Source organism: Thrips palmi, unplaced genomic scaffold (assembly GCF_012932325.1).
Source record: "Thrips palmi isolate BJ-2018 unplaced genomic scaffold, TpBJ-2018v1 HiC_scaffold_4, whole genome shotgun sequence".
NCBI classification, from domain to species: domain Eukaryota; kingdom Metazoa; phylum Arthropoda; class Insecta; order Thysanoptera; family Thripidae; genus Thrips; species Thrips palmi.
Window position 1 is genome coordinate 11,145,606 of NW_023144631.1, and position 25,762 is coordinate 11,171,367.

At 61.6% G+C, this 25,762-nt stretch overlaps 1 protein-coding gene across 6 annotated transcripts in view; it reads left to right on the plus strand.

Annotated features, from left to right (window-relative positions):
* LOC117649066 (RNA-binding protein 24-like) overlaps positions 1–25,762 on the plus strand; it is an 87,326-nt gene that overhangs the window by 21,664 nt on the left and 39,900 nt on the right. For 4 of the 6 annotated variants that reach the window (XM_034391465.1, XM_034391467.1, XM_034391466.1 and 1 more), the window contains exons 1-2: positions 4,104–4,368; positions 17,941–18,070. The exons of 1 other annotated variant lie outside the window; for it this stretch is intronic. In XM_034391465.1, the coding sequence (XP_034247356.1) occupies positions 17,984–18,070 (87 nt within the window). In that variant the 5' untranslated portion in view covers positions 4,104–4,368; positions 17,941–17,983. Of the gene's footprint in view, positions 1–4,103; positions 4,369–17,940; positions 18,071–25,762 lie in introns of those variants that run through there. One more of the 6 variants, XM_034391471.1, reaches the window with a different exon arrangement.

The window sequence follows — 25,762 nt, forward strand, 5'->3', positions numbered from 1 at the left end:
AGTCTCCGGCGGAAAGCCGCTCTTCGGTTCGAGCCCAATTCGATAACTGGGAGGCGCAGCGGGCTGGTCATATCAGCGGATGACAGAATTCGAGTCGGGGATGGAGGCTGGGTCGGCCTTGAGGTGGACCGCAACGACTGCTGCTTTGTCACGCTACTATAGAGGTTCTACAGGTTTTTGAGGTTCGAGGGGTTCCAGAAGTTCTAGAGAGGTTCTAGAGATTTCAGAGGCTCCAGAGGTGCCACCGCTTGCAGCGAAGGAGCGCTGGGCTGCCGAAATGGCCGAAATGCGGGGGGTGAGTGACGGCTGCTGCCTTGCTTGGACTTGCCGCGGCGTTGCCTAATACACGGACAGATTGCTTTCACCTCGGGAGGGACAAGGATGGATGCTGCAGGACACGGTCCATGACGGTCCATGGCGGTCCGGCGCGCGTGGGGTGGCGGAGGGAAGATTAAAGCTCGGCCCAGTGCCGCCTGCCGCCCTCTCCATCTAGAGTACAAATAACTTTTTTTTGGAACAAAAAAGAAAGAGGTGAGCCGCTTGCCTGGCCTTCCCTTTGGGGGATTCTCATTTCATTGACGGTGTCTCCCCCACATGCGTTTCTGCGAGCGAGCCCCCCTTTCCTTCCCCTTTTCTTTCGGTTTAATCATCCCCCTCTCCCTCCCTGACCCTTTTTCCTCCTCTCTCTCTCTCTCTCTCTCTCTCTCTCTCTCTCTCTCTCTCTCTCTCTCTCTCTCTCTCTCTCTCTCTCTCTCTCCCCCTCTCTCCCTCTCTCTCTCGACGACGTCACGCCGTTATTCGCGGCGCCAGCAGACGACACGGCAGCAGGGAGGGGAGGCGCGGCCATGTAGACCTAATGCTTCACCTCTCCTAAATATAGCTTCATCTTGCGTTTGACCCACCCTTCCCACCCCAGCCCCCTTTCGCTCGGCTCCGTCTGCCCCCCCCCCTCCTTCCACCTTTGTTTCCGTCACTTCCCTGCTGCTGCGCGCCAGCCTCGCGCTCGCCCGGTCATCCGCGTCCCTGTCTCCCTCGCACTCGTGGGGCGTCGCGGCGTCCCGTAGGGGGCGAGAGAGAGAGAGAGAGAGAGAGAGAGAGAGAGAGAGAGAGAGAGAGAGAGAGAGAGAGAGAGAGAGAGGGAGAGACGAAGCACTACCGCCCCAGCTGGCCTCGCCTGTAATCCTCAGCGAAAGCGCGGCGTGTATGTGTGGGTGCGAGGGAGTGTGAGTGTGGAGCTGGACCCGTCACGTGGCGCCACCAGTGCTCTCGTTTGTGGCTCCGCCGGGCTCTGCGAATCTGGTCCACTCGAAGCAGCGCCTGTCCCCCGCTGTCCCCTCGCTGTCCGCGGCAACAGGCTCGGTGGCAGTGTGCCGTATTTCGCGGAGCAAGTTGCTTCCGATGATGTTTGTTGCTGGCTTCGTGCAGTCTGAGCGTCACGATGGGCGCGCAGTCGTGCGAGCCGAACATTGCAGCACACGCTGCACGACGGACTGACGGAGCGCCCGCACGTGAGGGCCACGGGGCTGATTCCGTGCACGACTCTGTCTCTCTCGCACCCTCGCGGAGCGCTTGAAACGCGAGAGAGACAGAAGGCAGAGCTCGCGGAAGCAGTCTGCGGGACGGAGGGCGACGAGTGCTTCTTTATCTTCGGCGATGACGCGCGTATAGCGCCGAGTATTGCGGACAAATACCACGTGGCTACATTGTACCGTCGGTTCGGAGTTTTCCCGGTTTTCGGGATTGCAGGCTTCTCTCCGTGGAAACAGGTCGGCCGGGCGGGACCCAAAGTGACTTCCGCTTCGGGAGCGCGCGGCGGGGCGGGGCGGAGTGGGGTGGGGTGGGGCGGGGCGGGGTCGCCTCCCCTCGCGGAAGGGCGGCGGACTAAAGCCGTCGAATGTGTCCGGATATCAGCTGGATATTTTGGCCTCGTTCGTTGTCCTTCCCGAGCGCGGGGCGGAGTGGGGTGCGGCGGGGCGAGGCGGGGCTCACGGTCGGAGCGGAGGGCGGCGGAGGGAGTCGCCAAAGTAATCGAACTTCAATTTCGCTCCGTCAACGGCGCGGTCCGCGGAGCCCGCCCCGCGCGGCGCGGCGCGGCCGTCTGACCAATTTGGCTGCTGATTTTCAGTCGAGCAGCTGCGGCGGCAAAGAGGGGGGGGGGGGGGGGCACCGCGCGGGAAAGTGCCATACCGCCAAAGGAAAAGCAAAACATCTTATTCCTTGGACCGTTAGAAATTAATGAGAAAATCTCAGAAAGTGCATTCTGAAAGCTCCGTCAGAAATTTCCGGAGGCCTCAAAAAGATTTCTTTTTGTAGTATAAGTACCTGCTGGGAACCCGTACAAAATGGAAACGTGGGAGATTTCGGAATTTGCCGAAGACAATCTTTTTGCGCCAACAAGTTTTCTGTAAATCCTCAGCATTTATTTGACAGTGTATCCGGCTGTTATAATTTTCTCTCGTCTTTTTGGCGATGTGGCAATAAAACATGGTTAGTAATTTTGACTTAATTAATACCAAGAACGCGGCCTTGAGTGAGAGGCGAGTCTGGAAGCCCTACGGGCCGGGACGGGGAGGAGGGGAGGGGGAAGGGGGACACGAAAAAGCATTTCCATCGAGTTTCACCGCGGGGTATTCCCGTGCCGGCCGCGCGCTGCTCAAAATTCCCCGAGAAAAGTTTGCAGAATCTAACACGCGGCCGGCAGTGCGTGGCAGTGTGGCAGTGGCGGCCCAGCTCGCCCAGCTCCAGGCAACCCCGGCCTGGGAGAAAGCGGCGTGCACCTCCCCCCCCCCCCACCCCCTCCAACTTCTTCTGGTCTTCGGGGCCGGTTGGCACCAGCGCGGAAGTTATTCGGGGGAAAGCCTCTCGTATCGATATGATGCTCCGGGCGAGAGATACTCTCGCATTTGCATTATTTACAATCGTCTTGTTTCCTGGCGAGTGAACACTTGACTGCTTGTTGTTGTAGTGTAGCTGCGGCTCGCAGCTCGCTCGCAGCACTAACAAGGGGTGCTGGAGCCAAATTGTTGCGCGTCTGCCGATTGTGTGTGTGAGTGTGTCTGTGTGTGTGTGTGTGTGCGTCTGCCGCTTCCCTCGCATCTGCGTGACCTGTGCTGCCAATTCAACGCTCTCCCGACGGTGTTCGACTGGTTCGACTGCTTCCCCCTACAACAGCTGATCGCAACGGTCTGGTCTAGTCTGGCTCGCCGTCTGGGCTGGCTGCTGGCTGGCTGGCTGGCCGCCTGTCTGTCTGTCGGCTGGCTGGCTGCCCGGGCTGCCGGCGGGGTGGCTCCGTCCGTCCGTGCGCTCCGTTCTTTGTCCGTGCTGCGTGCAGGCCGTCCCGGAAACGAGTCACTTCAGGACGTCGAAACCGAACGCCTTACAGTGCAGCATGCTCAGCATGCCAGCCTCGCAGGGCGAGCTCGAGGACTCTGCAGCTTAGAAGTCGCGAGTTGGCGGGCTCAGCAGGGCACGGGCCTGCGACAGATATAGTGCCCGCCAGCTTCAACCTTTCTAACTCGGCCGCGGGTTCCGGGTTCCCCGGTCGGCCAGATTACCAGATTCCCGAAACCAGAAGAGGACACACGGGAATGGGACCGGGTGCAGCGCAAGCAGCGCAAGCAGCGCAAGCAGCGCAAGCAGCGCAAGCAGCGCAGGCCAGACAAGGTCGGCAGGCCACGCCGGCAGACGGGTCTGGCAGCCTAGGCTGCTTGGCAACAGCGACAAACTGCCCTCTCCTCTAAGCATCCCTGGCGTGCCGTGGCTTGCCGTGGCGGGCGAGGGGGGCGGCGGAGAGGGTGGCGGGCAGACGGGCGGGCCCGGCGGACGGACGGACACGGAGCGGCGGCGGTGGGGCGGCAGCAGCGGCGGCGACAACATGGCCTACAGCGGCTGCGGCGGCGGCGGCGGCAGGGGTGGCGTAGGGTGGCGGCGAGGCACGATCGTGCAGCACCGTAGCTGCCATGGCTGCTGCGCGCTGCGCGCTGCGCCGGGGGGAGGGGGAGGGGGAGGCTCGGCGGCGGGGAGGGGTCCTGGCTCAGCGGACGGAGTGCTGCTGCCGCTGGCTGCCTGCTGGCTGGCGGCTGGCTGGCAGTCAGTCTCAGGCAGACCGCTCCCGTCGTTCGTTCGGCCTCCGCGTCGCGCTCCACGCCGAGCCCGTCTCGTCCTCGCTGCCGCCGTGCCCGCCGTGCCGTTTGGGTGTTCCGTTGCGCCCGCACCACCCCCCTCCGGTCCCTCAGTCCCTCGTGCTCGTGCAACAGCACACTGCAACAAGTCCGTCCTGCCGGCCGGCCGGGTAGCGTTTGGACACCCTGTGGATTACTATCAACGCCTCCACCGCCTTCGTTCTGTGATTGCTCGACGCGCCTTATGGTGAGTGTGTCCTGTGTCGGCCCTGTCGGCGCTGGCCCTGTGCTCGGCACGCTGGCACGCTGGGGGCCCCGGCCTGCCCCGGCCCCGAAGGGCCCCGACGCAAACAGGCAGATAGACGTTATCAGGTACCGGGGCCGTCGGGGCCGCGCCGGGGACGCCTGGACGCCGACGGCTGTCGGCCGGTTTCATTTCGACGGCCGAAGGCTCCAAGGGCCGCCGAACGGGAAAGGGACTGCCCGGGTAAAAATAGAGGAAAGGGAAGGTGAAGGACGAATGTGGCGTCGCCGTCCACGCCGTCCGTCGGTCTGTCCGTCTGCCCGTCGGCCTGTCCGTCCGCCCTGCCGCCCGCCGTCCACCCGCCTCTGCCAAACATGTGCCCCTGCCGGGCCTGCCGCCTGATTTCGAAGGGTCGTTTCGCCGCTCTGTCTCCCTCGCACTCACAGGGCGTCTCGTAAGGGCGCGAGGGAGACAGAGCGACGAAACGGTCCTTGAGGGGGCTGCCCCGCTGTCCCAATCACCAGGCTGTCGCCGTGACGCTGTCGCCCATGTCGCCCCGACTCACAGTGTGCCTCACGACGGCGCGCCGGGATTCGGGATTGGTGTCCACGCCGTCCTGCCGCCCGATCTGTCTCTCTCGCAGCCCTACGGGACGCCCCATGAGTGCGAGAGAGACCGAGCGACGAAATGAGGCCGGGCCGCCGGCGCCCTGACGAGGCTGCCAGCCACGACGGCCACCCTTAGCCTGCCTGAACCGAGGCGTCGTCGCTTACGGGCCGCCCCCGTGGCGGACCCAGGTGGGCCCCGGACCACTGCCTGGTCGGAGGACCGGAGGGGCGGTTCCATTCCATGCATGCCAATAGGCATGTTTTGCAAGGCCGAGACGGAGCGGCAGAGCCAAGGACGGCAGTCCCTGCCGCGGACCGTGGACGCCCACGCCATGCTGGCCATGCCCACGGCGGCTGGAGGAGGCGCCTGCCCTGCTGCCCTTCTTCGTTCCGCCCCTGCCCGCCTACAGTGCCCCCACGGCCGGCACCGCGGGTAAAGCCTGCCCATGGTTTATGCACTGCCACTGCACTCTGGAGGCTGGAAGCGCTGAAAGCGCACGCCGCTCGCAGTGCCGCCCGCTGCACGCCGCCGGGGAGTGCACCCTCGTGTCTGTCCGTCTGCCTGCGGAAGTGCGTCGCGGTGCGTCGCGGCGCGTCGCGGCGTGGTTGGGGGTCGAACCCGCGCCCCGCGGGGCTGCCTGATCGGTCCAGCTTCCCAGCGGTGGCCGTGCGTGCTGGCGGTGCTGGCCACTGGGACGCCGGACCAATGGCATCGCTTTCTGTCGATGCATATCAGTGCCGGTGGAATGGGGTTGGCAGTGCAGTGCCTGGCCGGTCTGGACGTCGAGCCTCGTCGCCTCGCCGTCGTCCTCCAGGTCCGCCAACCTGCCGGCGACGCCGCTATCCACTGTAAAGCACGACGCCGGTGCGGGTGGAGGGAGGAAGAGGAAGGCATTGCGGCGCTGTTGCTGAACCTTGAACTGGGATGAGGGGCGCTGTGCCTGCCTGCCTGCCTGCCTGCCTGCCTGCCTGCCTGCCTGCCTGCCTGGCCGTCTACGTGCGTCTCGCAGGGCGTTGCCCCGACGCGCCCCGACGTGCGGTGTTGGAAAGGAACTGGGTCGCAAGGCCCTGTAGGGCGGTCGGACGGCCCGGGCCCTTCAGGGCTTTTGGGGCTGGCTGGCTGCCTGCCTGCCTGCCTGCCTGCTGCCCGGCCGCCTGCGGGGCTCCCTTCGGGCCCTTCGGGGCCACAGCCACATGTGCAGGCCGAGGGCGCTGCCTGCGCGCTGCCTGCACGCGTCCGAGGCGCACCTCTCTCCCCGACGCAGGCGATGCGAGCGATGCAAGGATGCAACGGAACAAAGAGCGTATCGCACGGAAGGGGGAGGGGGAGGAGCCGCCGAGGAGGGCGAGCCGACGTCTTGGCGTCTTTGTGCGCGTCGCACGTCAATGGACGGCATGGCCGCGGACCTCGGCACCGCGACACCCCCCTGACGTTGAACCGCGACGGCACGACCACGGCCCTGGGGGAAAAGGGGGGGGGGGCAGAAAGAGCAGCTGCTGGGCCGACGAGAGGGGGGGGGGGAGTCAGCTGCTGTCTGGAGCGCGGTCCTCTCCGTTGGTCCACGCCGCTTTGGCCCCGCCGGCCCCGCCACGCCGGGGTCTGCATCAGTGTGTGTGTGCTTGCGTGTGTTTGTGTGTGTGTCGTAAGGCCGGGCATCGTTTTTATCGGCTCCTCGCCTTGAGCCGTCTGGACTGGGCAGTGGGGAATATATAGTATGCAGTACCGCTGGTGCCGCTGGTGCTGGTGGAGTCCCAGGGCTGGGGGTACGTACTAGGAGTTTACAGTATCGCTGATGCAGCGGAAATGGAAGTGCTACACAACACTTGGTTGATGAAGGGAATGTCGTCTTATTTCATCAACGAGTGTTGTTACCAGAAGTGTTTTGGGGGACGGCGCGCTGTCCGCCGCGGTGGAGTGGCCGTCGTGGCGGTGACGCGTCACGCTGCGTTGACTCCGTGTGTGTGTGTGTGTGTGCGTGGTGTGTGGGTGTGTGTGCGTGTGTGCGTGTGTGCGTGTGTGTGTGAGGGGAGGAGGGGACGAATGTGCGCGCACGCGCCCCCACATTGAGTAGTAATGAAACAGGAAAATGGATGGGAAATTGTACATAAAATGTGTGCTCGGCGCACGTGTTCCCATGCGTGTGTGTGTGTGTGTGTGGTGGGGGGAGGGGGAGAGTGCGGCAGCGAGGCATAAAACGCGGCGCGTATATGTGCTCAACCGCAGATTAGTTATTCGCTTTATATATTTTTTAATTCCCCGCTCTTGCCCCCTTTCCCCCGCGCGCTGCTCTGCGCTGCTGCTGCGCCCGGAGGCGACGCGGTGGTGACGTCACGGATGTAATATCGCTCTGGATTATACGGTGCAGGGGCAAATAGTGTGATGCGATTGCAGGGACGCGGTGCGTGCAGCCCGGCTCTGTGTGAGTGTGTGTATCGGGTGAGAGATCATCAACGTCATTAGCTTGGAGTCACCGAGGGACGGCAAGGGTTGTCGAGCGAGGCTGCAGTGGATCGGAAAGGACTCGGTCGTCGCGTTTGGCGGAGTAGCTGGTCGTCGTGCCCGCTCGCGCGTTATGGCTGCCAGTCCCGGTCTCCGTCATGTCCGTCATGTCCATGGTCATGTCCTGGCGCTTCCCCGTCTTCCCCGCCCCTCGGGGTCGCCTGCGCCTGTTCAAGATTCGTGGTGAACGCGGTCTTCTTTCCAACACCCGGTCCGCTGTCGCTGGGGGAGTGGCGCTTGGTTCTCCGCCGTTCTCCGGGCCGGTTTCGCGAGTCACTCCGCCCTCCGCGCGCGGAAGAGTGCGAGAGAGACAGAGCGACGCCAACGCCACTGCTGCGCCACTGCTACGCCGATCACAGGCCGACCGGCGCCCCAATTGTTTCGGAAATGCTGTTGTCTCGTATCACGGTGTCGAAGCAACGCGATTACCGACGCCGCTCCTCTTCTAATGACCGCCGATATCACACCGGCGTTCTATTTCGGGACGTTCTTTTTTCCTCTCGCCTCTTTCCTCCCATTCCCATTTTTTTCGTTTTATATGCTCCTCTCCTGTGCCCCCGGGCACTCGGCTCGGCGGTGACGGGGCGGGCGGCCCAGCTGGGTTGTCTCCATGCTGCCCGCACATGTCCGCCCTGGGCCCATGCGTGGGGACAGGGGAAAGGGGGCGGGGTCTCCTTCCAGGTCTCCCACAGGGCCCTGCAAGGCCTGCAAGCTACCCGCAGCTGGAACCAACCTGCAGCTGCCCCCCTCCTCTCCGCGTCCCTCCTGGTGGCCCTGCGGCCCCCATACTGCACACGGGGCAGGCCGAGGCAGGCAGCGTGCTTTGCCTCCAGCATTGCCACGCCGTGGCGTGGCGTGGCGTGCCGTGCCGTGCCGTATCGCAGAGTAGGCAGAGACCCCCGCCTTCTTCCTCTCTTCCTTGTTCTGCTGCTGCCCCTTTTTGCGGCCGTGGTCGTCGAGGCATTCCTGCCTGCACTGCAGCCCGCCCCAAGGACACCGATCGGGAAAATAACCGAGGTGAAACTTGGCGCGGGGCGGGGTGGGTGCGTGCGCCAAGGGGACTGCGCTGGCGGTGTGGTGGCTTCCAGCAGCCCGTGCGTGTTTGTACCGGGCGGATACGATTGCGGTTAGTTCCAAATTTTTTTTTCTCGACCCCTTTTTGCATGGTTGTCTGCTTGCCATTGGCTAACCCGTGCTGTGGCTGCTGCTCCGTGGCGCGGTCGCGCATCTGGCTCGCGACGACTGTCTGTATCGCCCCGCTCCCCCCCGCCGAGCTGCTGCGGTGGCTTGTGCCTGGCTGTGCCTGGTGAGCAGGTCTCTCGTTATCTCGAGTGAGAGAGAGGGAAAGGAGACGCGGCCCTTCTTGACGCCACCCGGACGGCCACGACGGCCACCACGCAGGAGCAGCAGTGACTCGTTCGTATTTTGCCAACTTTTGCGCGCGCGCACACACACACAAACTCGGTGTCATCCTCCCCGCACTGTACTCTTTACAGCCGGGAAAGGGCACACGTTTGTGTGTGTGTGAGTGTGTGTGTGAGTGTGTGTGTGTGTGTGTGTGTTGGTGCGGCGATTGGCGTCGTCGTCGTGATGCTAATTAGATGACCCGTGGGATGACCCCTCAAAGGGTTGAAGTTGAGCAAGCGAGGCGTCTCTCTCTCTCTCTCTCTCTCTCTCTCTCTCTCTCTCTCTCTCTCTCTCCCCCCCGCCAAGTGGCAGGGCGTGCGTGCGGCGCCCCTTCGGGCCCTTCGTGCGGCCGTCGTGTTGCTGTCGGCGCGGATAAGGCGTCGGAAACAGCGATGCGGCCGCGATAGTGTAGTGTGGTGGTTGGCGCCTGCAAGCAAGCTCGTTCCGAGTGGGCGGTCTCGCTCTCTCTCTCTCTCTCTCGCTCTCTCTCTCTCTCTCTCTCTCCCCTCTCCCCTCTCTCTCTCTCTCTCTCTCTCTCTCTCTCTCTCTCTCTCTCTCGCACTCATGGGGCGTCCTGAATAGGTGCGAGAGAGGCAGAGCGAAGGGACTTCCTCGAAGTCAGCCTGCCCGCCCACGCCAAGACGGGCACGCGCCGCCGGGTCTTCGACGTGGAGCCGAGCAGCGGAGCGGCGGAGCGATGGGTCGCGGGTTCGACTCCCGGCGTGTTTATTCTGCGCGTGTTTTCGTTGGCGTCGGCACTACACTGTCGGCACTGCCGGCACGGATGACCTGCTTTGCACACCGCGTACGTCCCGTACGTCGCGTACGACTGTAACGCGGCACGTTGTTACAGGTGGACCTGTTTGCACAGGTGCTGCATCGGCGTGCTGAGCGCTGGGCTGCGTTGGGCCCGGGGGCGCGCCGCAGGCGTGGTGCCGCGGGCGCGGGGTTGGAGTCGTCACTCCCGCGGGCGTGGCGCACAGTGGGCCGGAAGACCGCCGCAGGCGGCCCAAACTCGAGACCCGTTTTCAGCCCCAGAGTCGCTAAGCAGGACTCGAACCGAACGTGTGACCCCACCAATGGATTCCTCGTTCGGAGAGCAATCCATTGGTGGGTTCACACGTACGTTTCCAGTCCCATTCAGCGACTTCTAGAGCTCAAAACGCGTCTGGGTTTTTGACCGCCTCCACCGGTCTTTTGGCTGACCCACTGTGCGGCGTGGTGCGGCGCTGCCGAGCGAGTCCGAACAATCTTCGCTATCTCTCTCGATCGCACCCCTGAGACTCTTCGGCACTCGCCATGGGTGCGACAGAGACAGCGACGACGCGGTCCTCCGGGATGGGATAGGTGTGCTGATGACGGGACGCGGTCGAAGCTGCTTTCCTACGCCACTGCTGCGGCACGCCGTGCCACGCCGTGCCACGCCTGCCTGCCAAGTTTGCCCTGAATGCAGAGAGATGCAGAGCGATGCAGGGAAATGCGGAGAGCCACTCACCGCGCGGAAAGGAACGGAAAGGAAAGGCAGGGCGACGGAGGACGGGGCTTTACTTCAGCAGCCGCCAGCCAGACTCATCCTTCAAACGAAAACGAATCGGCCTTCCGTGCGGAGCCGGGCCGAGCCGGGTCCGATGCTCCGGGGAGGCGACCCGACCCGACCCAGCCCCGCCGTCCTATTTGTATCTCCGTTGTGTATATCCGGCATGGTGCACCTGTTAGCGGAAAGCCCCTGTGGAACAAATCCCCTCCCCGGCATGCCGCGGCAGGAAAGCCAAGTTCGTGATCCTCTGCCGGGCAGAGCGGCGGCAAAGCGCGCCGAGGGCGCCGCCATCATGTTTTCGATATTAAACATTCTCCGTCGGCCCTACGGCCCCACGGCAGGAAGGGCGCGAGGCGCACGAGGCGGGGGACCCTTGGAGCCCTTCTCTTAGCGTCGTCACGGAGGCGGCCAAGGCGGCTGGAGGGCTGTCTCTGGGTCGATCATGGTGATGAAGGCGAAGAGGGCCTCGACGCCACGCAGCACGGAGCGCGCAGCCAGCCACCGCGGCCTGGAGGGCTGGCGGCAACGGGCGGCAAGCAGCGGTGAGGCGAGGCCGGGGAAAAGTTTGGGGCACGTCGCTCTGTCTCTCTCGCACCCCCTACGGCCCTACGGGGCCGGGCCACGACAGGAACGGGGTGACGAAGGCGCTGTTCGGAATGAGTCTGCAGCAGGTTGACTCGGTAATCCTCTAAGGCGGTGCTCTGGCCGCTGTGCCTCGCGACGCCCCGCCCCGCCCCGCCCCGCCCTGCCCCGCCCCGCCCCGCCCTTTGCCCCGCCCCGCCCCGCCCCGCGACGCTGCTGCCCTTTGGCGAGCGCGAGGCACTTGGCCGACTTCCCTGCCTCGCTCCGCGCGGCGTCGCTGGCTCGCGTGCCCGGGCCGCGCGTCGTTTCGTCGCGCTGTCTCTCTCGCAGCCCTTCCGCTTCCGGGACGCGCCGTGAGTGCGACGGAGACGGAGACAGAGCGACGGCACACGGTAACGAGAACGAGACTTTGAAGCGCGCGGCGGCGGCGCGGCGGCGCCTGGAGCCAACGCCCTGCCCGCCTCAGCAGCCGATTCACGGCGCTTTCATCGCTCTGTCTCTCTCGCACTCGTGGCCGGTCCGTAGGGGTGCGAGCGAGACGGAGCACAGCCTTTCTCTCAGGGCGACGACAACGCGGAGGGAAGCCGCTTGCGGCCCTCGGCCCCCGCGGGTCTCGCGGGCGATGCACGCCCGCCCCGCCTCTCTCTCTCTCTCTCTCTCTCTCCTCTCCCCTCCTCTCTCTCTCTCTCCTCTCTCTCTCTCTCTCTCTCTCTCTCTCTCTCTCTCTCTCTCTCTCTCCTCTCCCCCTCTCCCTCTCCCTCTCTCCCTCTCCCTCTCTCTCCCCCTCTCTCTTTCACTTCCCTTTCTGGCTCTGCGAGCGCGGCGTGTACGGCGTGCGCCCTGCGTGCCGTGCTGGGTGTGTTGCAGGTAAGCGTCTTACCGAGCCTAATTTCCCTAGACCTAATGGGCCCCCTCGTGGGCCCTCTCCGCCGCCACGCCGCCCTTTACAACTTTCAGGCAGTCAGCCATTCAGTGTTCAGAGGGAGGTATACAGTGCGGCAGACGAGTTGTCGCGCCAATTCGCGGGGGTTTTCAGGCGTGGGGACGGACGGACGGACGGACGGACAGACAGACAGACAGACAAGACAGACAGACGGCCAGACAGACAGACAGACAGACAGACAGACAGACAGACATGCGGGCGGGCGGACACAAGGTTTCGCAGGCAGGCTTCCGGTCAGGTCCCGGAGCTTCTCGATGTTCCGCCGTGTTCCGCCGCCCTGTCTCCCCGTTGCTGGCCGTGCTGGCCTTGGCCGGACAGGAAGCCAGGATCGGGGGCGTCCTGATCGAGGGGCCCGCTGCTTCCTCGGGGTCGTCTGGGGCGCTGGGGCTGCAGACAGCGCTCTCGTCGCGCGGTCTCTCTCGCACCCGTACGGCCCGCCCCGCGAGTGCGAGTGAGACGGAGCGATGAGTCTGCTCTGGGGCTTCGCCGGGCTTCGCTGCTCGTTAGCTCACGGGCCGGCGAAGACGAAAGCAATTTAATTGCGGAAGACTCCCTGTGTGTCTCTCTCTCTCGCACCCCATGAGTGCGACGGAGCACCGGTCCGCCGCGCTGCCGAGCCCGGCGTTTGATTCGCGGAACATGACGGGAAATCTGTTTGGTTTGGCTAGCCGTGGCCTCGGGCGCGTGTGGCTGTGAGTGTGTGAAGAGAGAGAGGGGGGGGGGGGGGGCACATACGGGGGTCGATTGGGGAAAGGATTTGGCCAAGAAGGAGGGGGTGGGGGCGAAGGGATACGATATCACAAGCAGCAGGTTGCCGACTCTCAAAGTGAGTGGGGGAGCGCGCGCCACTCGTGGTGCTGGCCGGCAGTCTCTCTCTTTCTCTCTCTCTCTCTCTCTCTCTCTCTCTCTCTCTCTCTCTCTCTCTCTCTCTTTCCCACTCTCTCTCTCTCTTCCTCGCAGCCCCTCCAACCCGAGAGGCGCATTCTTATCAACTGAGAGTGGCTGGGAACTGCCCGCGCCCGACGCGCGCCCCCTGGCGTGGCCCCCGCGGCCCCCCGGGGCCCTTTTCCGGTCCGCACAGCGGCGGGCCGCCTCTTCGTGACGTCACGCCGATGACGTCACGCTTCTGGCGATGCGTGACTCAGGAGTGTGACCGTCACGTTCCTCCCCCACTGTAGAAAGGCGTGGACGCGGCCCGGCCGCAACTCACCTTCCTCGCCACCCGGCGGGAGTAGAGGGAGTCTCGGTCCGGAACTTTGCTCCTCCTCCCCGACGAGTGGAAAGGAAAGTCCTCCCCCGGTGTGGTGGCGGTGGGAGAAGCCCCCTCCCCCTTACGGTGTACCAAACCGGCCGGGGGTGGCGTGCGAAGCGAGGAGCGCGAAGCAGTGTGCCAAGTCGCGTCGCGGGGCGGATATTGCACTGTTAGGAGTGCGGCGACTCGGACTGCTGCTGCTGCGCGGCCTGCGCGGGGCCGCCACTGCCTCTCCCTCTTCTTCTCCCTCTTCTTGCTGGTCGCGCTCCCCTCCTCCCCTTCCAGGCCCACCTCGTTCCCTCCCCTTCTCTATTCTTTCCTGCGGCGATGAGTGCATTGCCCTCGCACATGTGGCTCCCCTTCGCCCCCCTCCCCTCCCCTCCCCCTCCACCGCTCGTCGTAAGACAGCTGTGCTGCGGTCATCTAGGATGGGGTTGTTGGTTGGTTGGTTGTTCGGCCCGTTGCAGTGTCGATGCGCGTTTCGCCTCAACTTTTCATTTCTCAACCGGTTTTTCCTCCGAGTTGGCGTTGGCGCGTAGGCGGCACTGGGATTGCCCGCGTGTCTGCGTGGTATGTGTATGTGTGTGTGGGTAGTGTGAGTGAGTGAGTGAGGACGTGTCCTTATCTGCATGGGGAAGCAGGTCGCCTCGGACTGTGGCATGGAGGCTTCGGGCGTCGCTGGGCGTCGCTGTGCCAGGCGGCCGGTCCGAAGCAACAGGGCCAAGGCGGCCAGGGAGACGGGCACCTTGATGGGCCCCACGGCCCCACGGGGTGGTGGCGCCCACGCCTCGCCCACGCCTCGCCGTCAGGATGCCAGTGTCGTCGCCCTGCGTCCAGTCCGAGACCCGCACGGTGCGTGCCCTCTGGAATACAAACAGGACGCCGTCGTGCCTGGAGTCTGGCCGGCTGGAACGGGGCTGGAGCGGGGCTGGAAGCGGCTGGCTTGGGAGCCACTCCGCTCCAGAGCGCTGCTCGCGCAACCCCCGCCTCGCCTTGAAGGGGTGCGGCGTTGCCATGTGCGCGCGCCCCGCCCGGCCCCGCCCCGCCCCGCCACGCCACGCCACAGGAGAGGCAGCGCAACACCGCCGCGCTCCCTCTGTATGCTTCATGACGTGCGGCATGGCGGGGCTGGTGGGGTCGGGCGGGGCCGCCCCGAAGCAACAACAAGGGCGTCCCCGCGGTGGGAACGTGCACGGACGTCGCCGTCGTCGGCCACCTCTCGCCACTCTCTCGCCAATTTTAACAATGTAACGGCGTTGGAAATAGACACCGCCGCCGTCGCGATCCTCTCCGACGGCAGGCCGACTCTCCTTCTGTTTCCCTCCACGCCCCGCGCGCCCCGCGGGCGCGAGAGAGACAGTGCTCGGACTCCGCACTGCCGCCCTGCCGCCCCCGATGGCCTCGGCTTGCCTCGGTTCCCCGGCCGTCCCGGCGGCGATATTTCTGTGGGTATTATTGCGGCCCGACGTGGCTGTGGCGGCGCGGCGCCCACCAATCAGCGGCCGAGTCGAGTTGGGGTCGCGCCGCCACCCGGAAGGACGCGCCGCTCCTCGTGAAGTAGGTCCCCGCGCCGCCACACCGCTGCTGTCCCGCCGCCACAACGCCACAGCGACGCCGCCACGCCACAACGACGTGCGCTCGATGAAAGAACAAGAAAAATACGGACTACCGGCAAATGCGAAGCCAAACAACAACAACAACAACAACAAAAAGAAAACAAGGCCTGCATTGGCGAGTACAGCACCTTGCGGTGTGTGCAGCGCGCGCGTTATGATGGCGCCGTCGATGTGTGACGGCCTGGCTTGTGTGTGTGCGTGTGTGTGTGTACTGTGTGTGTTTGTGTGTGTGCGCGCGCGCGCCGCTGAATTACGTTTTCCCATTCTGTCGCTACAAAATGGTGCGCCCCCTCCCCTAGTTGTCTGCACTATGCGCAGTACGCTCCTCAGGTGAAGTACTGCGCCGTAGCGGCGGCGGCGGCCGTGGGGCGCGCCGGGCGTGAATGTAAACATGTCGGCGGGCATCGGGGCGGCGGGGGCGTCGTCGCATCGGGGTTGGTTGTCCATTCCCGTTTGACGTGGGGATTGCCACAGAGTGGAACTACGTGGGACTACACGAGGAGAGACAATCAAGGGGGGCCGACCCCAGTCTATCGCCCCGCCCCACCCCGCCCCCCCCCGCCCCACCCCGCCCCACCCCGCCCCCCCCCGCCCCACCCCGCCCCGCCCCACCCCGCCCCGCCAGCTCCGTGTTGTTCGTCGGGCCCCCGAAGGGCGGGCGGCGGCCAGCTAAGTCGTAGTGGTAGTAGTGGCCCCGATTTCAATGGCCATCTCATTAAGTTAGAGGTGCAGTCGGGGCGTAACGTGGCAAATATTAGGCATCGACACACACACACGCACGCACACAGGCACAGAGGGTCGCTACACAGCCAGGTAACGGCCACACCTTGCCCCGCCACGCCACGCCCCGCCCCACCACGCCCCACCACGCCCCGCCACGCCCCGCGGCGCGGTGGCCCATCACGCTAATGAAATGAAGCGGCATATTGCGCCGCCCGGCTCTCCGCTCTCGGCTCTGCGCTTGTGCGGACCGTGAGGACCGTCTCTCTCTCTCTCTCTCTCTCTCTCCCTCTCTCCCCTCTCTCTCTCTCTCTCTCTCTCTCTCTCTCTCTCTTCTTTCTCTTTCCCCCCACCGCCCACATCCCTTGCGGTAAATCCACTCTGAAATTTGGGCGAGAGCAGCGAGTAAGCGGGCGCGGGAGAGCGAGAGAGAGCAAGGTGGATGGAGAGTGATTACACGAGTGGGGCAGCAGAACGCCCCAAGTGAAATGGAGGGTGACGGATATGGGGCGAGTTCGAGAGAGAGAGAGAGAGAGAGAGAGAGAGAGAGAGAGAGAGAGGAGAGAGAGAGAGAGAGAGGGGGTGGGTGCAAACCGCGAAAAGAAAAGGGATAATTGTGCTGGCTGGATGGCGTGAGTGCGATTGTCGCAACGTGGCTGAAGAATGAAGGCTGCCTGCGGCCGGGGAGGGGAGGGGGGGGGGGGGAAGGCCTGTGGCCCGAGGCTCAAGGTGTGCGCCTGTTGACACTCCGCTTACCAGTGTACCAGTGGCGGGGCCTAGCGGGGCCAGGCCAGCTCCGCGGCTCCGCTCAGCCCGGGCCTCCGAGGGCTTATCTTATCTCGGGCGCCCTGGCCAGCCTGCCCCGCCCCGCCCCGCCCGCGGTCCCGGAAGGCCTGACCTCAGCGCGCGCGTAGTGTACCAGTGAAAGGAATCTGATTGGCGCGCGCGGTCTCTCTTCTTGGGCGGCACACCGAAGACACCGATCGTTATTTTGACGGAGATGTCGCCTCCCTGCTTTTTATCCCATTTTCTGACTCGTTCTGCCGCGCAGCGCGCTGTGGGTTTACAGGTTTTGTTTTTCCAGGGCCTCCCCCCCCCTTCCCCGCCCCCTTCCGGTCCCCGTTTGAACCAGATGCACCCAGCTGGAGGCGGCGTGTTAACAGCGTGCACGCAGCCAGCCCCTCCCGTACGAGTAATTATCACCTCGGGGCCTAAGTCAGTCCTGCGTGCCGCCGTGCCGCCGACCGCAACCACCAGCAACACCACTACGACGACCACCGTGCCACCGGCACTGCCACCACGACCACCACGGCACTGGTGCACTGTGGGCCAGAAGACAGGTGGAGGCGGCCAAAACTCTAGACGCGTTTTGAACTCCAGAGTCGCTAAATAGAACTCAAACCAAACGTGTGATCCGACCAATGGATTGCTCTCCGAACTAGGAAACCCGAGGAAACCATTGGCGGGGTCACACGTTCGGTTCGAGCCCCTGTTTGGTGATTCTGGAGCTCAAAACGCGCGTAGAGTTTTGGCCTCCGCCCGGCCTGGGTCTTCTGGCCCACTGTGCGTGCGCTAAGACGAACAGTCCCTCGCTTGGGCATGATCGGGCCGATCTTGGCCAGCAACTTGAACACCGTACCGGTCACCGCGCCGCCACCGTGGCCGCGGTCAGCCAGTCGGCCTCTCGCTCGGGGTCCGCGTCGAACTCCGCTTCCCACCGGGCCGTGGCGAGCCGCGCCGTGTGCCGTATGGCGCGGACACACTGTGCGACTGGCGCGACTGCACCGTGCAAGGGTCATAATTATGATGCCGGCTGCCAGCCCTGCCTGTCCGGCCTGCCTGCCTGTCCGGCTGCCTGCCTGCTCGGTCTGGCCGCCGGGCCACGCCGGGCCGAGGCCAGGTGCGCTGCTACTGTGTGTGTCCGTCCGTGTGTGTATGTCTGTGTGTGCGCACTCGCAGGCAGGACATCAGGGCGTCGTTAGCGGTCCGTGACCCTCGTGAACTGTCCGTTGTGTTGCGGGCGCGCGCTGCCCGCTGGCTGCCCTGTCCCTGGCTGCCCTGGCCACCTCGCCGCGCTGCTTTGTCAGTTTCGAACCACATTCACTCGACGCGGGGGAAGAGGCAGTGCTCGGGAGAAAGTGGATTTTGCTTCAATGCCAGTGGCTCAGTGCAGTGTTTCCTCCACACTGTTCAAAAGAAGCCGTACGGAAAGGGTACCGTTGCGTTGAAATCGCCATACCCGTCGTTAGTTTAAGTTTGCCATACTTATCAGTCCAGTGAACTGTTTGTTTCTGTCGTTTGTCTTTTGTTTGTCTTCTGCGATCAGTCTGAAATAAAAGCGAGATCGTGAAAACCTTGTTTGTCTTGAGGAAGTGTAGTCCTGACGTTCTGTTTTTCTCGTGTGTTGCAGGTGAGGGAGGCCAAGTGAAGTGCTTTCAAGGACAGGAGCCGCGATGCCGCCCAACGCCTTGCAAAAGGAGGGCTTCCCTATAAAGTGCATGGCCGAGGGCGCTGCTGAGTACCACCAGCAGATCATGAAGGTTATTATTCATTTATTTTCAATCTTTTGCCTCCCGTCTTGCTGGCGCTGTCCTGTCTCCTCGTAAGCATGGCCGTCGAGGTGGTGTTGGTGAGGGGAAGGTGAAGAGGAAGTGGTAGTTGGTTGGCTAATTCTGCCGATCTATGGTTTCGGGAGTGGACTGAATATTTTTATTTTTGTGTGTGTGCGCGTGCATGTGGTGTATGTGTGTGTGGTTTGTTTTTTCTTTTGCTAGAAAAAGACTAAAGTGGACTGGTTTGACAGGTGGGGCAAGAGGCTGGCGATTTGCCTGGGATTTTAAAACGCATCCATGGAATGGAGGTTTGCGACCATTATTCATGCCGCGTTGATTGGCGGCAGAGAGAGATAGAACGAGGAAAAGGTAGAGAGAGGGAGAGAGAAAAGAGGGGGGGATTTCGGTCATCGCAAATGAAAGCGTTTTGTGAGCCTGAAGAGGACAGCTAATTGGATGGAACAGACCTTATTGCTTTTGGTCGAAAACTCTGCACTGTGCGGCCGACGTATGTGTGCGAGGGCGCTCGTGTGTGTGCACACACACGTGTATGTGAGTGTTTTTCTCTGGATTGACGTGTATAATACAATTGGATTTTTGTTTCGCCGTTCGACCCCGCTGGTTGAGAGTTGCGTAGCAGTCCGTGGAAGTCGCCCCAATTACGGAGGCCACAGCGTGCTGTGGTTGTTCGAGAAGCCAGCCAGCCAGCCCGATCCACGGGGCGCACGGACACTGAAAATTTGAGTCGTCATTTGATGACAATTTCAAGGCTAATTTTCCTTACAATAATGTCATCAAAAACAATTGATGACATTGTTGTCACGCCCACGCAATAAGTATAGGAGCTTTGATGAAAATGTCATCAATTTGTGATGAGATTGTCCGAGGGGAAGTACATTGTGTTCCCGGATGGAATGACGTCATGCGCTCTGCTGCAGGCCGAAAGAAGGGTCGTTCCCTCGTCGCTCTGTCTCTCTCGCACTCATGGGGCGCCCCGCCGCGGCGCGAGAGAGACAGCGACGAAACGACTCTACGAAACTGGCGAAATCGTGCGCCTGTGTCGACGTCTGTTGACTCAGGGGCCGTTTCAGCTCGCTCCAGGGGGCGGCTGGACTCTTGGACTCCTCCGGAGCGTAGCGCCCCCCCCCCAGCGGACACTTCAGACACGTGACATGCAGTGATCCCGGTCGCCGAGTCGGTCCGTCGCGACAACTTCGAGCTTTGCTGCCATCAGAGGAACCGTTTTCCTGAAATACGCACACACGTGGCGTTCCGTATGGGTGCGAGGGAGACCGAATGCCCCATCTCTGTGTCGTTTGTAAAGAGAGCGCGCGACGAATTTGCTACCTGGTTGCGGATCTAATATCTGAGCCCGGCGTCGCAGCGAGCTAGGAGGGACGGAGGGAGAGAGAAAGAGAGGGGGTGGAGAGGGAGAGTGGGAGGGAGGGAGATACAGAGAGAGAGAGAAGGGGGTGGCTGAGGCGTCGGAGTTGCAAACGACCCTGCAAGTGGTAGTGAGTGAGTCGCAGAGAGTGTGCGTGGAATGAGGTAAAGGGATGAGCCCCGGATGATGAAATGAAAATGGGGAGCACACAGGGGGGGGGGGGGTGCGAGGCGCGCACCCCAGAGCGAGTGGGCGTGGCGCGGCGCGGCGTTTAGAAAAGTTGTCTCGGCGTCGCGCAGGGAGGGGCCGGGGGCCGTGCTGCGACTGCGCCCGTGCCACGCGTTTTTCCTTCCAACTTTTTTCCGCCTCCTGCTTGGCGTCGTCCTTCGGCCGTCGGCGGCCGTTTGCGACGCCACGCGCCTCACGCTTCGGAGCGATAATTCGCTGCCGTTGACGTATTTGGCGGCCGGCCTCGTATTTATATACATTGTCTGCCCCGCCCGGCCCCGCCCCGCAGGCTGGTTACGAAGAGTGCCTTTGGTCGCTCTGTCTCCGTCACACTGTCGGGGCGTGCCGCCGCGGTGCGACGGAGACAGAGGAAGGGCCCGGGAGAGGAGAGGCCGCCCTCTCCGCCCTCTCAGATTCGCGGCGCTTGGCCGTAATCCCCGCCTTGTTAACACGCCCTAACGAACTCATCCCTTATTTAACGACGCGCCCGGCCCGGCCGAGGCCCTCGCAAATTTCAAAATCTCGCCCGACATTATTTTTATGGTTTTGTGTCTTTTTTCCTCTCTCCCCGGCCGTGGTTTTGGCGTTTTAATTATTTTGCCGCCTCGGCGCGCTCGGCGCGTTCGCCGCGTGGACCGGGCGGGACCCGGGCACAAAGGCGCGCTGCGCTAGAGTCGCGCCCGCCACGCCCCAACGCGGCGCACCCCGCCCCGCCCCGCCCCGCCCCGCCCCGCCCCGCCCCGCCCCGCCCCGCCCCGCCCCCCCGCGTGTCACGTGTCAAACTTGGAAATCCGCGGCCGCGGCGCGCCCCGGCTGCTCCTGCACCGCTGCTTGTTCGGGAGCTGGCGGTGTACGCCGCGCTGCTGGGGCGGGGCGGAGCGGGGCGCGACACTGCGGGCAGGGCGGGGCAGGGCGGGGCGGGGCAGGGTGCCCTCTATATTTCATTTTAAGCCTGGATTCCGGGGGCGCCTCCTCGCGCCCCGAGGTGCAGCCGAGACGGGCGGAGAGAGAGAGAGAGAGCGTCGAGAGGGGCACGGTGCGCGGCGCGGCGGCCCTCCAGGCAAGAAGAAGACCCCGCGCGTCGAGGACGCACGCGCCGCGCAGCACCGCCGAGTCTCTTCGGGGAAGCAAGCCGAGGCAAGCGCAGCAAGCGGAGCTGTCTTTCTAAACTGTATCGAATCACGTCGTGGCCCAGACGGCGGGGCGGGGCGGGGCGGGGCGGGGCGTGGCGGGGCGGGCAGCCAGCGGCGAGCGAGCACTCGGGCGACACGGGGCGGCCCGGCGCGGCCCGGCCGGTGCGCGTTTGATGTCGGGGGAGGTGCACGGGGAGGACGAGGACGACCCCCCTCAAAGTCGCAGTGCCGCTGAGTGCGGGGCAGGGAGGAAGGGAGGACCGAGCTGCTCTTCGTTGCTCCGTCTCCCTCGCACCCCTGCGGGACGCGCCGCGAGTGCGAGAGAGACGGAGGCCGTGGAACGGGTGGGCGCCCTTTGCAGCGTTGCAGAGAGGGAGTCCTCGCGACGATTACCTCGGAAATATTCGCGCTCCGTCGCCAGGCCGGGCGTCGCGGCCTCCTTGGCGCCCTCCCCTCCCCTCCCGCCCTAGTGGACCTGGGCGCCATGATGGCCCGGGGCGTCGTCGGCGTCGCGTCGCGCAGTCAAGAAGCTGACGTCGTCACGCATTTTAATTCCACGCCCCTCCACCCCCTCGGCCCCGCGGGCTGGAAGGGCTGGCAGGGCCTGGGCCGCCTGGCCAGGGCCGCCCTCCAGTGTCAGAGGACACCTCATCTTGTTAGGCGGACGCCCCAAAGGGGTACGGTACCTCCAGCCCAAGCGCCAGCCCGGAGCCTGGGCTGGCTGGCCTCGGCCTCGCACAGTGGGCTGAAATCGCATTCTAGCCGCTTATAATTAATTTCTCTGTCACTCTTGGTCTTAGAGCCTTCAAATTTGGTGTGTAGCATGTAATAATGGCACAAAATAACTCCCTAAAAATATTTTACAATTTGATGAACCTGCGACCGAATCCAAGAAACCCGGGTTCAAATCTCGGTAGGGTTTCGTTGGTCAATAATGTTGGTGTTGAGATTAACATCATATCTCATGTTTTTGAGTGTGCTGATGCCAAATTTGATATCGAAGTTGACCTCAGACTTAGATTTCAGTCCCCGTGGGCTCAGAAAGACCATTTTTCTACATTTTTGTTTGTTTTGAGGACTTTGTAACCTAGGGTTATGTTAAAAATACAGTCTGACTAGTGATTCTAATGCCGGAAAATTTCCGGGGAAAAATGCAGAAAATTTCTGAAAATTTCCGTATTTTTCCAAGAGCCCCGGAAAAGATGGAAAAATGCAAAAAATGCGCATTTTGCATGTTAATGAAGTCACATGACAAAACGCTGAATTCCTGTTATTTTTGAACACAAAAGTCAGTCGCAGTGACTTCGTAACATTGTTTTTCGTGGCTTTCGTGGTTGTGGTCGTCTGCTGAAGCTTCTAGAAGGCAGTGAGGGGGATGGAAACAAACGTAAGTGCATCGGTATAAGCAGTTGCCTTGACTGGCGAATGTCAGGTGTTGTCTCAGTAGTCCATCACAAGTGTGAGGCAAGCTAAAAAGAGTTGCAACGCTGCCCGCCTTTTAAGTATTGATTCACTCGCCCCCGCCGATCTCGTCGCCGTCGCTAGATTTGATTTTGACTGCAAATGTCACATTGTGGATAGGGATAGGGGTGGATAATTAAGTATTGTCAATAAACGGCCTTACGGAAAAATATTGCCCTCAGAACGGCGATACACAGAAATATCGCCAAAATTTGGCGATACTTTTTGGTATTGCCAAAACCACGGCATTAAACTAAGAACTTGTCCCCTTGATTTGTTAAACGTTTATTGCCAAATTGTGGGAATACTCCAAAGTATCGCCAAATTTTGGCGATAAATTTGTGTATTGCCGTTTTGAAGGCAATACTTTTCCGTGAGGCCGTTTACTGGCAATACTTAATTGTATCGCCAAAAAAAGGTACCAAAAGTATCGCCATTGGATTTACAGTGGAGACAGAAGGTAGTGTCTGTACTTTTGTCCTGTACTGTTCCATCGTACTCTGATTTTCTTGATTTGAATCCATTTAATCTATAATACTTCTGCAAATATTAAAAATGGTTAATTGTTTTCCTTTTCCTGCACCTCACACAAGTTTCCCCATCGTTTTACCACGTTTTCTGACATTTTTGCAGCAAAACTCACTATTTTTCCAAATTTTTCAATTTTTCTGGAATTTTTCCGTATTTTTCCTATTTTTCAGGAAATTTTCGGAAAAGTTGAATCTTTCCGGAAAATTAGAAACACTAAGTCTGACTCCTCGTTTCGTCCCCTGGGGTCTCCGTTTTGTCCGAGAGTCATCCCCAATACTGTGGCCCGGGCTAGGAGGCAGTTCTTTTGCGGAATACAGGTTAATGCAAGGAAAGCAGCTCTCATCATTACTGGACTTTGAGTCCAAAAGACTTTTCAAATCGCCCACTGAGAATGAATTGGTCACCACCATCACCCTTTAAATGGGTGATGCAACTCCGTTGCCCAAATTTTGATGACGAAAAATGCATCACCCGACATTTGGTAACAGGCGTTTGGTCGCCCAAATTTGGGTAACGCCGTCTGTCGACGACGCCGTGAGGTTCCCGATGACGTCCTTCCAACGCCACCACGATGACCGAGGCTTCAACGCCACATGGGGTCATCGTGGTGGCCCCGGAAGAGCGTCATCGAGAACCTTACGGCATCACCGACGACGTTTTACCCAAATTTGGGCGACGATTTTATGACTGCCCAAAATTTGGTCACCCCGGGCTTGTCACCCAAATTTGGTCACCACGGGCTCACCCAAATTTGGGCAACGGTGCGTGCGTTGAAAGGGCGATGGTGGTGACTCTTTCATTCTCAGTGCCGTCGAGTGAAGAAGAAAAGAATGCACAAAACTGGATGTATAGCGAGTATGGAGTGGGTAGCGGGCTGCGGTAGGGGATAAATATTTAAGCCCTTAAAGGGCACATTTTTAATGCCTTTGTTTCCTCAGTGCATTCCCCAAAAGAAAAGCTTGGCGTACGCGCCACTCGCTATGGGCGCGCAGCAGCAGCGTTGATCGTGCGTTTGTGCGCAAGCACGCTCACGGTGCTAACGAGCGCACCCGTGACGTCAGCCCACCACTTTTCGACAAAATACAATGTTTCGACGAAAAGTAACATTTTTAGAGGCCTTAGGTTTGCGTTTGCGCAAGTTTGCGCAGCTTTTCTCGGTTGATCCTTTATCAAGACATGCCTCTCGTCAATTTCTAGTGCACAGACATGCTTGATTGGGGTTGATTCGGTAGTAGATCTCAAACTTTATGGTTTTTTACTGATAATTTGCGTCATTTGTGGTAAAATAGAGAGCCGTTCATCCAATTTTGGTCAGAAAAGAAAAACATTAGTGCCATTTGAAAGGGCAGACCTTAAGCTTCAAGAGAAACCCAGTGGAAGTTTGAAACTAGCACTACAATCGCTCACAAATTATAAATATATAACAGCTTATTTTTCGCATCAATTTGGAACTTCTACCGAATGTTGAACTTTGACGGCATGTAGCGCTCAAAGTATTTGTCGCACGTCAATTCCAAAACCAGATTTGGAATCTACGGAAAATTTCCTATCAATTACATTTAAAATCGGCCAATTTGGACGACTATCAAAAAGTTATTTTTAAGCGGCTAGAATGCGATTCCAGCCCACTGTGCCTCGCCTAGCCTCGGCGTGGCCTCCTCGGCGTGCGCTGTGGCGCTGAGCGCCGGCCGAGCTCGCGTAGGCAGACCCGCCGCGCACGTCTGTCCACCGCGCTGCCGGCCTGCTGGGCGTCCGACCCGACGGCGTTGACGGCGTCCAGCGCGCGGCCGCCTGCTGCTGCAGTGCAGTGTTGCCAGATCGGCAGCGGGGTCGGCGTCGTCTCACAGTGGACCAGAAGAACGGTGGAGGCGGCCAAAACTCTAGACGCGTTTTGAGCTCCAAAGTCACTAAACAGGACTAGAACCGAACGTGTGACCCCACCAATGGATTGCTCGTTTAGAGAGCGATCTGTTGATGGGATCGCACCCATAGTCTCATTTTGCGACATTTAGCCGCCTCCACCCAGGCTCATGCTTGACAGAGCCGTTTGTTGAACGTCCATCCTTAAACCTTAAACCCACTGTGCGCGTCTCGACGGGACGGTGGTGCGTGAACACCCGAATGCCGCCCGCGCCGCGCTTTCGCTCCGCTCGCCCCGCTGCCCTGCTGCCCTCTGGCGGTCGAGGCGGCCACCTCTTCTTCCTTCCACTGTGTGCTCTGCTCCGAGCATCAGCGGCGCCGCACCGTTTTCATTTTGAATTTCCACGCTTCCCTCGAGGGAGCGGCGGCGCCTGCTGGCGGCGGCACCCACGGTTAGTGTTCCGCATTGGGCGGGTCGGTCGGGTTCCGTGAAAATTCGACCGCAGCACTGCACCGCGACGTGTCATCGAAACTCAAAAACCGAAGTGGCTCCGAAGTGCCGCCGAAGACACGGCTTGGACATCGCCTGGCTCGGAAGCAGCCCCTCCTCGCCCCTCGCCCTGCATGTGACACAAACCGTCCCGACAGGTGCTGCCCTCTAGTCGGCAAAAGTAGCCAAGACGATCGGGTTGACGGCCGCCCGATGCCGTCCGAGCCGCTTGCTCATCGGGCGGGCCGGATCGGGCCGTAGGCTGCCAGCGCCATCGGGCGGTGCAAATCCGTACGACCCGCCCGATGCGGAACACTACCCACGGTACGGTCGGGCCTTGTTGTTGTTGTTGTTGTTGTTTGGGGGACGCGTGTATCCGCCGAGCGAGTTTTGGAGCAGCCCCGTGCAACTCGTCGAAATCACCGCCACCAGGAGAATGGCGTGGCGTGGGGGGGGGGGAGTGTGTTATGGCTGGGGTTGGGATTGATTAGTGCGTCGGCCTTGTCCGTCGCGTGGCGTGTCTGTCACCGAGTCGCTTTTGCCGCGTTAATGAAAACGAAAACGGAACCCCGGGCCGAGAGGCGCGTCGACGC